Here is a 14,111-nt window from a genome sequence, read left to right as displayed (position 1 = left end):
AAAATATAAAACTGCTTAAATTTAGTGTTATGACAGCTATTTTCAATTTTAGTCTTAGTACCATGTTAAATGTCCTTGTTAGTTTTTATCATATTTAGTCAACCTTATCCTATTTAGTTTGTCAAGATTTGGCGACTAAAAGTCTCAACATTTTAGCCTGGTTTTAGTCAAAGAAAACCTGAAGTATTTTTGTCTAGTTTTAGTCAATGAAAACTTTACATTTTAGCAATAAGATTATTATTAATTAACCTGTAAAGAGTCAACTGAAGGCGAGTGTAGTGATGAACCCAAGTGCAGTTTATTTACAAAGGTGAAATCCAAAATCCAAACAGACTTGACTTGAACAGGCTTGACATGGCATGAACAGACTAGACTCACCGACAGCGGGTTACAACATCAATACACGACAAGAACTAAAGGCAATGACAATGCTACTTATAACAAAAAATGAGGGCCACATGACAAGAACAAACCAATGGGAAACAAGACACATGACTTAGACAACCAATCAGAACATGACACATTGAACAAGGGAACCAATAGCAAGAAGACATGAGAGCAAGGGAAGCATGAAACAAACAGGAACAGACTAAACTTCAAAATAAAAGACATGCAAACAAGAACATGAAACAAACCCCAAAACATACCTTACACCGTACAGCAGTATTAATTTTGCCAGCCATTTTTAAGTCTCAGGCTTATTCAAATGTACATTTTAGATATCGTATTTAGTCAACCTTGTCCTGTTTTTGTTTAGTCAAGTTTAAGTCAATTAAATGAATGAGCAGGGGTGATTCTAAGATTTCATCTTTAGGGGGGCTTAGCCCTCAGAGAGACCATTAGAGACAATGATACAAGTTACCTAAATAATCCCCTGGGGTCGAAGCCCGCACCAGTGCGAGCTGTCTCGTATTTTCTTTATGACCGCGAAAAGAACTAAAAATACTCTGTCAGTTTTGATCGTACAGATAAGAATAAGGTATCATTTGAAACTGCAAAGGGTCTACTTTTATTTCTGTACAGTCATAATAACAACGAAACAATGTGCTTTTCTAAAATTAATCAAATAAACAGGGTGCGTTCTCTGCTCGGTTCTGTGACCTCTCTTCAAAGACACGTAAATATAACAACATGAATCTCCGCGAATACTCGCCTCAAATGCATGAGAAATATATGTATAGACAGCTTGAAATGTCTACTTTTAAATTAAGCATGTCACGTCTAAAACTAAAATATTCTGTGATAATTATCATATTTATCTTTATCATATTTTCCGTATGAAACCAACGTGATGTCCAGTTTTCCCGTCTCAACTCATTACATCTAATGCGGTCACGCCCACGCGCAGCTCTAGCCTTTCACATTCAAACATCCACGTGAGGCGCGCGCAAATGTAAATGCCAACATCGCCTCCACGCCGTAAACAAACAAGCTCATCCCGGCTACTTTCTGTTTCTGGAAGAAGATCTGCTGAGAGAAATAACCCAGAATTTCAAATGTTCATATTTTTTTTTGTTCAAAAGTTTGGAGTCAGTACATATAGAAATTAAAACTTTTATTTAGCACACAAGTGATGATAAAGACATGTATCATGTTACAAATGATGTTGTTCTTCTGAACTTTCTATTCATCAAAACAAAACAAAAAAACGGAAATATTCTTCTCAGCTCTTTTCAACATAATAGAGTGATTCTATAATTAGGGGTACATGTCATGTCCATGGACTCTATTATCAATTTTACAAATTTTTCATTAACTTTTCACTTCAAACAATGATCACTTTTATATCAGGGGACATTTCTAATTAATTTAATACAAAAATGCAACAAATATCCATTTTATCTTGCAAAAATGGCTTATTCTATACTGGAAGTTGCTGTTTTTGTGCTGTCCGATTTGGTAAATGTGAGGTTTTGCTCTTCAGATTAGCTCTAAAATAAATTTTTCTGCATATATTTCTTATAATTATTTGTGCAAAATAATCATTAAATTATGAGAAAAGGTTTTAAAAATTTAAAAATATTTTGCTCATGCATCGACATTAAATAATCCATTTTGTGTGCGTCCGAGAAATCAGTGTCAACTGTGTTACTCACTATAAAACCCCCTATTAATCAGCAATGGTTTGTTCCAAAGTTACATGTCCAACATCACTTGATGTATTTTCCTTTTTTGGAGGGAAGTTTGAAGACGGTGTGGAAAGTCATAACTTCTCCTCTTCAATATTTTATCTATATTATTGTCTGCATGTAGAGTAGATTAATTGACCATCAACCGTGTTATCAACATGTTCTGGTGAACTTGCATCACATGTTATATTTATAAATATGTAGAGAATGAATATAAAAACATAAGTTAATCAAGGTCATGTACTAACTAGTTCAAGGTCAGCAGTTTGCACAAGGCCCTAAAATGGCCAAAATGTCAACTGTGTTACCTGTCAACTGTGTTACCTGTCAACTGTGTTACCTGTCAACTGTGTTACCCATCAGCTGTAACTCAGTTGATAAGGATTAACACGGTTGACATTGTTGGCAATTCAGGGTCAATTTATGCAATTTCTACACACTGAGGAAGGCCTTTGAGCTGAAACGTATGTGTCCTTGTCCTATTGGTGATAAAATGTAGAATAAAACGAAAAGAAAAGACTATTTAGTGTGAGTGCGGATCATGGTTTTGTGTAATAAGTGATTTAATGGATCAACACGCCTAAATGAAAGATCAAGCGACGAAAGAGTGCGGTGCAAACAACTTTTGTTGGTCAATTTATGCTCCCACTGAGTGCTGTTGATAAAAAAAAATATTCACAAACTATTGTCATTACACGGAAATTACATAGGAATTGCCTAAATACCATGATTTGCATTACAATGGATAAATTTAACTGATCTAATCACGGCCACACGTTCTATGAACTCAGTAGGCCTATCCATAATATTATATGCACATTATATTCATATTTGTCAAGGGTTATAAATGTCTGGGAAGAATGGCATGTATGGTCACCCTAAGTTCCGCATAGTCATGACTGATAAAGTGTTATGATGTTATTGAACAAGTCCTTACAACTTGAAGTGTCATGATGCATTATAAAACTTCATTTAACTTTATAATAATATATAATATAGTCATTAACTTTGTAATGTATATTATTATAATGTGTGTTTAAATTGCTTTATGGATACTAAGCTCATACCTGTCAACTGTGTTACTTTGTCAACTGTGTTATGTGTGGTTTTTATTTTATAAATCTGTTAAATGTGAACTAAACCGTCAGACAAAAAGATGGGGATATCTTAGTTATGGGGATATTTAGTTTTTCACTAACCACGCATAAACGGTGCTTTCTCAAAAACACAATGTACATAAATGCTGCGAACATATTATTGTAGCCCACTTTGTGCTGATTACAGTGTTATTAGACTTTAGCCATTTATATGTTTATAAGCAACTGAAAAAAGCACAAATGTCAGAGCATGTCAAAACTTCTCCAGGCCCCCAAAACACCCTCAGACCCCAGGGGGATAAATATTATTTTATTGTGCTTATGAAAACTGTATTACTGTATGAAGCAATTAGACACAATTACCTATTAAAGTTACAGAAGTTACTTAGTGAGTGATTCTCATGTTTTTCTTTTGTTGTTTGATTAACATTATGAATGTTAATCAAACAACATTATGTTTGATTAACATTTTTCCATCTACGTCAAATTGCAAAAGTAAAACCATTTTTAAATTTTTCAGATACCCAGAAAATCATCCACGCGCTGTTACTCTCGCGTCTAGATTACTGTAATTCGCTCTATTGCGGTATTACCAGAATGCTGCTGCTAGACTCCTGACTCGGACACAAAAATATGAACATATCACTCCCATTCTGATCTCCTTAAACTGGTTACCTGTTAAATATAGAGTTGAGTTCAAAATTCTGGTAATGGTATTTAAGTCTATTAATAATCACGCTCCAGCTTATTTGGCAGATCTCCTTGTAAGACATGTTCCTTCTAGATCACTTAGATCTAGTGATCTGGCACTTTTGACAGTGCCCAGAACTAGATCCAGGTATAAAGGTGATCGGGCGTTTGCGGTGATCGGTCCAAATTTGTGGAATAAATTGCCACTAGAGATTAGAATGGCACCAACTCTTTCTATTTTTAGATCCAAGTTAAAAAATCACCTACTGTCCTTGGCATTTTAAAATGGATGATGCTTTTTTTTTTTTTTTTTTTATGTTTTTTTTTTAATGAATTAGTTTTAATGGTTGTATTTTCATTATATTGAGGTATGATTGTTTATTCTGTAAAGCACTTTGGGCAACTTAGTTGCATTTTTATAGTGCTATATAAATAAATAAAGAAAAAAGAACATTAGCCTAATATAAGAAATGCATGGATCCGTTATACTGACACACATCCAATATTTTCTTAACTGTTTATGTTTAAGACGTAACTGACTGTGTTTACTTGGATACTCATCAAGACGGCCATTATGACATAATGTTTGGTGTATTTGCTTATTTGCTTGAGAAGATGCAAAAGTGAATGACCTAATCTCATGAAAGTGCATTTCAATGGCATGATTTTCTGTTTCTATTTGGTGTGCTATTTACACACATAAACTGACTTTGGCGTGCATATGAGGCTCAATGGTTAGGTTTAGGGGTGTGGGGAAGGTGCGTATCATAAGCACACCAAATATAAACAGAAAATTGTGCCAGCGTGTGAGTACCACATTGAGATCGATAAACGAGCGAGAACGATAAACTTTCTTGAGGAAGCAGCACTGGCCTGATCGTTCAGATAGCTGATTATAGTTTTAGGGGTGATGTGATGACAAATAGGGGGACTGAAGCCCACCTAAAAAGGGTATCGAACCGCCCCTGGTTTATTGACCTTATTATCTACGTTTTATCTTAGTCATGGGAAGAAAGCTTGTCAACTAACATTTTTCATCATAGTTTTCTTTAACGAAATTAACAGCACTTAACATACGTCAAGCTCTCATGCTTTCCTCTTTCGTCGCTTCCAATTTTTTTCAGCACACATAAAACTACAATTGTTAAAGTGATTTATCATGTTTTTTTTGTTTACCACTAACTATTCTTCTATAGGAACGTGTGTTGTATCATACAAGTCAGTAGGTGTCATCATCACGTTGTCATCACAAGTTTATTAGATCCATGTTGCACAGTGTGACATGCAATGATCTTATAGGATTGCTAAAATCATGCAGTATTTCTCAGGCTTTAGATGTTATGTTTTATAAGCAAGAGTCTCCTAGGATAGAAGGAATGGATGGATATTCTGAAGCACCTTCACATTTATGCATGATCTTTAGCCAGCTTATATGCGTGAAATGTTCTTGAAGTGTGCACCAAGCGCTAGGAAAATAAAAGTTTGGATTGGGACACGGAATTGGCAGATACTAATTATTCAATGACTCAGATCATATTAGGGGCTCAAAAACTGATCTGGACATCCCTAACTGGAATCCATTTAATCACTGCATTTCACACGCTGACCTTTCTTTGTTTCTCTTATTTCTTTATTTATCTAATGTAGTATTAAACCTTTGAATAATAAAGACATGCTGATATTATGACAGTATTGTAATATAATATTAAATCCTCATAGCACATCACCATACTGAACAGTCTAGACTAAATAAAACGAAGATCTCTTAACAAACTGATTGTTATCTACTACATTAAGGAATGCTTATATTAAGAACTATAAATATACAAATTCTAATAATTTATTTGTAATTTGTTTATCTTACAGCCATGACCCTCAACATGCTGAAGCCCTCAAGACATTTAGTTCAAATCTGCAGAAGAATTTTGAGTGTCTGTATGAGGGAACAGAGACGCAGGGAAACCCAACACTACTGAATGAGATCTACACAGAGCTCTACATCACAGAGAGTAAGAGTGGAGAGATGAAAAATGAGCATGAGGTGAGACAGATTGAGACACAATCCAGGAGAGCAGCAACAGAGGACATACCGATCAAATGCAATGACATCTTCATACCTTTACCTGGACAAGACAAACCCATCAGAACTGTGCTGACAAAGGGAGTCGCTGGCATTGGAAAAACAGTCTCTGTACAGAAGTTCATCCTGGACTGGGCTGAAGGGAAAGAGAATCAGGACATCCAGCTTATATTTCCACTTCCTTTCAGAAAAATCAATATGATGAAGGACAAAACACTCTGTCTTTCAGATCTACTACGTGTTTTTTTCCCTGAAACAAAAGAAATGAAACCATTCAGTGGTGAATATAAAGTTGTCTTTGTTTTTGATGGTCTGGATGAGTGTCGTCTGCCTCTGGATTTTAAGAGCAATGTGAGGATGTGTGATACAATTGAATCAGCCTCGGTGGATGTGCTGCTGACGAACCTGATTGCAGGGAATCTGCTTCCCTCCGCTCTCATCTGGATAACCTCCAGACCAGCAGCAGCTGATCTCATTCCCTCTGAGTGTGTCCATCGAGTGACAGAGGTACGAGGCTTCAATGATCCACAGAAGGAGGAGTATTTCTGGAAGAGGATCAGAGATCAGAGTCTGGCCAACAGGATCATCTCACACCTGAAGTCATCAAGGAGCCTCTTCATCATGTGCCACATCCCAGTCTTCTGCTGGATCTCAGCCACTGTTCTGGAGAAGATGATGAGGAAATCATGGAAAGAAAAGACCCCCAAGACTCTCACTCAAATGTACACACACTTCCTGATCATTCAGACCAACATCAAACATGAGAAGGACTATGAGAATAAAGTGACAGATAAAGAAATGATACTGAAACTGGGGAGACTGGCTTTCCAGCAGCTTGTGAAAGGCAACCTGATCTTCTATGAGGAAGACCTGAGAGAGTGTGGCATTGATGAGACTGAAGCATCAGTTTACTCAGGATTGTGCACTCAGATCTTCAGAGAGGAGTTTGGCTTGTATCAGGGGAAAGTCTTCTGCTTTGTTCATCTGAGCATTCAGGAGCATCTCGCAGCTCTATATGTGCTGCTTTCATTCCTGCTGGACAAGAGAGATGTGCTCAATGAAAACCTCAGCTCAAAACATGCAGACAAGTTCACCTGTCACACAACATCTGACCTGCATCAGAGAGCCGTGGACAAGGCTTTACAGAGTAAGAATGGACATCTGGACCTTTTCCTCCGATTTCTTCTGGGTCTCTCGCTGCAGTCCAATCAGACGCTCCTGAAATATCTTCTGACACTTCCTGGAAACATCTCATACAGTGAAGAGAAAACAGTTGAGTACATTAAAACGAGAATAAGAATTAATCACTCTCCAGAGAAATCCATCAATCTGTTTCACTGTTTAAATGAACTGGGTGATCAGTCTCTCGTCAATGAAGTCCAGAAGTATCTCAGATCTGGAGGTCTGTCAGGCGCTAGACTGTCCTCGTCACAGTGGTCAGCTGTTGTCTTCGTTTTGTTGACCTCAGAGCAGTTGGATCAATTTGATTTCAGTAAACACATTAGCAGTGGCCAAAACCACATGACACCTGATGAACTTCTTCTGAAGCTCTTGCTTGTGGTTGAAGCCTCCAGATCAGCAGAGTAAGTCCCAGCTAACAATTTTGAGTTCTAAGAATGTTTTAAAAACATTTTTTTGGTTATGGTTTTGGTTATGGGAACATTCTATGTGTCCAGTTTTCTTGATGTTAGTGGAACTTTGTTTTTTAAAGGTTAGTATTGATGTTCCTGAAACGTTATTTGAACTTAATTTTTTATTAATTACTCAGCATTAGGCAGTGTTGTATCCGAGTCAGTGTCGAGTCCTAGTTTTTAATCAATTGAGCAGAGGTGAGAGTTAAGCAGCCTTTCCACTATCTCCGACAAACGACAAGCGACAAGCAACAGACCGGAAGTTATTCATTTCCAATGGAGAGTAGTGCGGGAGCTGCGTGGAGTTCCGATCATATGCGTATGCGGAAAATTCGGGTCCGATTTGAGCTGCAGATGCGTTAAAATATTTGAACTTCTGCGGCTAGACCATATGCGACGGATCGACCGGATGTGATGTATTCTATTAAAAACTATTTTAGGTTAGAATTAACAATATTTTGTTAACTTTAACATTATTCTTTTAACATTATTTCTGTAAAATGGTGCTTTAGAATAATTATGGCAGGAATAATTATTTTATAATTATTAAATTATTTTACTTGTGTTGATAAACCCCATAAAACATATTATGTTTTTATCTTGCTGATGAGCCGTACTGTGAAACAGCCAATCAGAGCAGAGCTCATTATTATTCATGACCCGGCCAAATAAGCCAATAACAGACCGTTTCATTCTAGGGAGAAATCCTAGGGTTGTAAATGGACATGTAAAATCGTTTCTGGAGTTTTTTGCCCTTACTTAAGCCACATACCTTCTGTGTTGATATCAGAGAACAATTTAAAATACTGTATCAATGCATTCTATGGCACCTTGAAGTGGTCTTTCTTTCGTTTATTGACTGACATTCAGCTACTACTGAACTATCGGGGGGAAAAACATGTATTAAACAAATACCACCATAGTACTTAAGTATTGTTGTATTGGCTCAGGCTTTTAGACATGAACGCTTATCAAATGATCCTCAACAGTGGTGACGATAATTTTTCATACTGTGCATTGATGGGAGTTTTTACTATGGTGCTACCCAGCATGCATTGCAGCTTGAAGCATTTTGTTGATTGTCACCATTGTTGAGATTCACATACTGGTTCTTGATGTCTGTGTGTGCCTAAACAGTACTTGAGTTCAAATTTGTCTCATACGAAAACAGCTAACAGCTGCTCACTGTAATACACTGACCTCTCTGCTTTATTATGAGAAAGTTTAAAAATCCTTCTACAAACAATGTGTAAAGAACATGTTTGTCTAACCATTTGAGAACATTATTAAAAACCATATAATGTTGAACAAACGTTATATTAACAGTACTGGAGGAATGTTTGTTTATAAACTTGAGAGAACAATGAGGGAATGCTAGCCAAGTTCTGAGTACGGTCCCTGTTAGCTGGGGTAGCACTGACTGCAGTCATCAGACGTGTTTGTATCTTAGTGCAGAGCTTCTCTATTTTTATTGACAATTGTAATATGAATTTAGACAAAAAACACACTTTGCTGTCTCTTCCCTTCCACATTAACAGTAAACTTGAGATGAAGACGCTAAATTCAAGGATTGGCTTTTGAATGTCTGTCACCTGTATTTTCTGTGAATGTCTGTGAAACGTCTTCTATTGCTCCTCTAGTGAGACTCTAATCTTCCCATACAATGAAGTTTGCATGTCTGTAAACTTATGTGTTTGTGAATTTTATGGTTGTTGCAACCACTGTAATCGCTATGAATATGAAACCAACTGTTAAATTTTACATCCTGAACTGAGAGTAAAGAGTGTGTTGTTGTTCTGCAGGTTGAGGGATTGTGGCATCACAGCTGAAGGTTGTGCTGCTCTGAGTTCAGCTCTGAGATCCAACTCCTCACGTCTGACAGAACTGGATCTGACCAGAAATAAACTAGAAGTTGCTGGTCTGACGCTGATCTCTGATGGACTGAAGGATCCTCACTGTAAACTGGAGAAACTGACGTAAGATCATACATTAAGCTCCAATGAAACAATTAGATGTAATTTGTAATATGTAATGTTTTCTCATCAATTTACTCACTGTTATGACAAAACAGATCTGTATGAATTATTTTCAACACAAATTAAGTTTCGAAAAAAAAATCTATCTCTGTAAGTCCATATAATGCAAATGGATAGTAACCTGAAAGTTTATGCTTCAAAAACCATGCAAAACAAACACAGCTATAAACCAAAAAGACCCCAGTTGATTAATCAGTGTCTTCTAAAGCAAAACCATAGGTGTGTGCGTAAGAAAATGTTTATTTTTAAAACATTTTCTAACTGCAAATCAGTTATTCAGGCCAAGGTTATTTTCGTAAACGAAAACTAAGATGAAAACGATTGATGAAAACAATTCCGTAAACTGAAATAAAATAAAAATGTCAAAATATTTGAAAAAATAACACAAAATGAAATTAACAACAGTTATTGAAAAACAAAGGCGGACAGTAGTGAAGTATTTTTACATTTTATTTTTAAAAGTATCTGTAGTTTATCAGAAACGTAGTACAGTAAAAAGTACAATATTATGCTTTGGAATGCTGTGAAGTAAAGTTTTCTAAAGAAAAACACTGATGAAGTTTTATTCTTATTATTTAGTCATTTAGCACATGCTTTACTGCCTAATGCAGTACACATAAAACGTTTTTTTTTTTTTATATAAAACGAGTATATAGAATATAGAAAAAAGAAACCTAGTGTTTTACAGTACAGACACTTGAAACACACTTCACTACTGTCCGCCTCTGTTGAAAAACTAACTAAAATAAAACAATAATTAACAAAAATAAATAATTGTTTTCGTAATCATTGCGTTCTCACCCCTTGGCGTAAAAATATATGAGCTGTGCAACAGTTTAGGGAAATACCTGTAAATGGCACATCACGTACATGCACTGTAAAAAACTGCTGTAAAATTTACAGAAACGTACTGGCAATTTTGGTTGCCAGTAAGACTGTAAATTTACAAAAGTTCTGTAAATCAATAATTACAATTGTACTGTAAAAATACAGCAAACTCTTGCATGGTGTAAAACTGTTGTGATGGTGTGTAAACATTTGGTCAACTTATTTCATTTGAGTACGCTGAGAAAGAATATTTCTTAATATAAAACTGCAAACACTTAATTTGTAATAGTAAAGTTACTGAAAACATGACTTTAACTCAAATTGTTGTAGTTTATCATCAGCTATAGCACACATGCATGTGTTAAAGCACTTAACAAAGAAATCATCACTGTATCAACAACTCTACAGTTATTGTCTTTAAACAAAGCAGCAGAACATCAGTGTTTGTCGCTCATAATTGAGTGAAGCACAGGCTCTACTCTCCAGCACAATGGTGACCCACAAAACTACATTAAACTACCAGATCTCTCTTGTACAAAATAATACAGTTCAGTTAAATATTTACTCTCCTTATAGATAACAGCTACTGTTAACAAGCAGAATCACTGAATGAAAGAGAAACACAAGAACTACAACTGACTTCAGCCACAGCCTTAGATGAACTCAACTGAAATACAAGACATCATTAAATCTCTCAAGATCTGATTAAACGACTCCACAAACAGCATCACCAGCTTCACACATTACAATTTGACTTTATTTCTGTCATAAGTTTATAAAAATTATTTGAGAATTAACAGAAGTGTAGTTGTTTTATTGAAAACGTTTCGTTTGGCCTCACCATTGTGGCGATCAGGGTTTGCTTTAGTTGGGCTCTTGACCCTTGATGTTTAATCTTACTTTGTTCTGACTGCTGTTTTTGTAAAGTACATTTGTTATAGCAAGAAAAACCAAGAAAGTTTGTGATTATGTGGTTTTGATTGATTATTGATAATGATAGAATCACTGTCTAGTGGCCTGATTCACTGATTTCATTCAGAGGCTTGTCTTTAAAGACATGGTGTGGGTTTTGTTGTTAGTTTGGTGTTGTTTGCAACATGTTATGCACAAAACCTTTAGTACTATGGAAACATTTAGACACACACAGACATCAAGAATCAGCGTATGAATCTCAACAATATATGTTTATAACCTTGTTTATAACCTATAGCATCTTGTGATCACTCTGCCAAGCTTTCGAACAAATATGCATAGGCTAAATCACATCATACACATGGTTATAATTCTTCATAAATAAAGAAAAGAACATATTCAAATATGAGCCTTTATTGTTAAATACTATTGCCGTTACTATTGAATTTCATTAGTCCCAGTTATGATTTTTGCGCGGCTGTTCACGGAAAAGTGAGCAAGACACGACAGTTACAATATCATGATTATGGTTAAATAAGAAAAAAGACATATAACCAAATTAGGCTACATTTATTTTCATATGAAATATCTCAACACACCATTAGATATGACATAAGCGCAACTTGTGTTTATTTAGTAAAAAGGCTTGACTGCTTCCTTTGGTGTATGCTTTTACCATCTAATCAATGGAAGCTCTGGAAGTGATCCACTTATTCTGCTAAACTTTAATTACAACTGAAACTATATAAAAACTAAATAAAAATGTGTTCACAAAATACAATCTAAACTAAAACTAACAAAAATATTAATGAAACTTATAAAATCTAAACTGAATTGTATAGCGAATTTAAAAACAAATAAAAAAAACGAATTTAAAAATTCAAAACTGTAATAACCTTGCTTTAGGCCAACTGTCATGTGTGTGTTCATGTGAACATGTAACTGCATAATGAAGCTCATGGCAAAAGTGACTCTGTGCTTCACATCAGCTTCAAAACAAGCTTAACAACTTCATATTGAGAAAATGTCTCAAAATATTGAGAAAATCGCCTTTAAAGTTGTCCAAATGAAGTCATTTGCAATGCATATTAATAATCAAAAAGCAATTTACTGAACTGGCCTTGTTTTTTTGCTTGCACTGCTTTCATCTCTTGTGACTTTTTGATTTTTGAGAGTGCAGATTTTTTCAAGTATTTTGCTTTGTCTTAACCCTTAATCAGCCCTTTTGGTCCAGATGACCCCATTTGAATTTTCCTTTATTTTTAAAAAATGTCTCAGGGGCTTGAAATTCTGTGATTTTCCCTACATAATCTATCTAAACACACAAAAATCTGGACTTGATTTGGTTGTTCTAAAGTTGTGTAAAAAAATATTTACTGTTTAAGGTCCTTGGGGTCAGATTGACCCCACATTGACAATTAATGGGAAAAGTGGAAAGAAATTATATTTTTTTAGATTAATTTGTCAAAAAAGTAGTAAACCCAGTATAAATCTCAAATGTTTTACATTTTTATAAAGGCCTGGATCTAGAGCACAAATGAAAATTGGAATTCACACTCTGGTGTGACAAAGGTGTCCAGGGCATTTGTTAGATTTTGCCAAATAAAATGCACAAAACATAAATGCACAGCAATGTGAAATTGTAACAATTTGCAAAAGCAAACACTTTGAAAGACACCAAACAACAACAAATTCTAACCTTTGACAAAAATATAGATTTTTTTAAATATAATTAAGAATGTTTAAATATATATTCACAAAATATATATAATAAAGTTGCGAGGAGAAGTTGAAACATGAAGAAAACTTGACTAGAAACTGAATGAGTCCCTATGGACCTCTGCTGGATATATGTGGTCATTGCACATTCTTTCTTTAACTGTAATTCCTAAAGTTTTTCTTCTAACCTGCAGATGGCAGTATGCTGTCCCAAACACATGGGTCAATATCCAGAAACCTTTTAGATTTCATTTAGGTCATAACTTTCATTTAAAAAAAATTAATAAGCCGATTTATGGCATAGTTGAGAATTTATACAGTAAACAGGTAAAAAAAAACTACCAAATAGTCCCAAAAACACATAAATGTATAGCTGAGAAGTAAATTTAAAAAAATGATATATAGTTTGTCATATAAAAAAAAAAAAATATTTCCTTATGCAATTGCGCTGTAAAAGTTTGGGGTCTATCTGACCCCAAGGGACTTAAACGTAAACCCTGCTAAAGGGACGATTATAAACAGGGCTTTTGCAACCGGTTTTTTGAGAATGTGCGAGTTAAAATTTGACGTGAGTGCATGGTCTGCGCAGCTCCAAAGCTCCTGCTCCATACACCACGTGCTGCCGAGCCGTGGGATATTGTAGCAGGAGTCAGATTTCACTGATAACATGAAGAGAGGCGCTTTCAGAGCGAGAGCTTCGTGGGTAGAGTCTGGTTCATACTCGCTGCGTCAGTATGGAGCACAACGGAGGATTTGGTTTTCAAACTAAAGTAAAAGACCGCTTCTTAAACCAGAGAAGGTGAACATGTTGGCATTCTTGTGGAAAAAACAAAACAAAACAACATTTCAAACCTGTCAGCAAGTTTAGTTTTACTTTTCTTTTTGTTTTCATTTTGAAAAGCCTATTATCTTTGCTGTTTACCTCATGTTACTCTATGGAGCCTTTCTTTGTTGTTGTTGTTGTTGTTTTATTTGATTCCTCAGTGTTT

The 14,111-nt window shown here is 35.4% G+C and overlaps 1 protein-coding gene across 5 annotated transcripts in view; it reads left to right on the top strand.

Annotated features, from left to right (window-relative positions):
• LOC306872491 (NLR family CARD domain-containing protein 3-like) overlaps positions 1 to 14,111 on the top strand; it is a 55,796-nt gene that overhangs the window by 29,929 nt on the left and 11,756 nt on the right. For all 5 annotated transcript variants that reach the window (XR_013784415.1, XM_079421067.1, XM_079421066.1 and 2 more), the window contains 2 exons: positions 5,783 to 7,579; positions 9,430 to 9,603. Coding sequence is in view for 4 of the 5 variants with exons in the window: in XM_079421067.1 (XP_079277193.1) it covers positions 5,783 to 7,579; positions 9,430 to 9,603 (1,971 nt within the window). In the remaining variant the exon portion in view is untranslated. The remainder of the gene's footprint in view (positions 1 to 5,782; positions 7,580 to 9,429; positions 9,604 to 14,111) is intronic.

Source organism: Barbus barbus (assembly GCF_936440315.1).
Source record: "Barbus barbus genome assembly, chromosome: 7".
Lineage (NCBI taxonomy): Eukaryota > Metazoa > Chordata > Actinopteri > Cypriniformes > Cyprinidae > Barbus > Barbus barbus.
The sequence above is the reverse complement of the archived record's forward strand: the minus strand, read 5'-3'. Positions and strand labels throughout refer to the sequence as shown.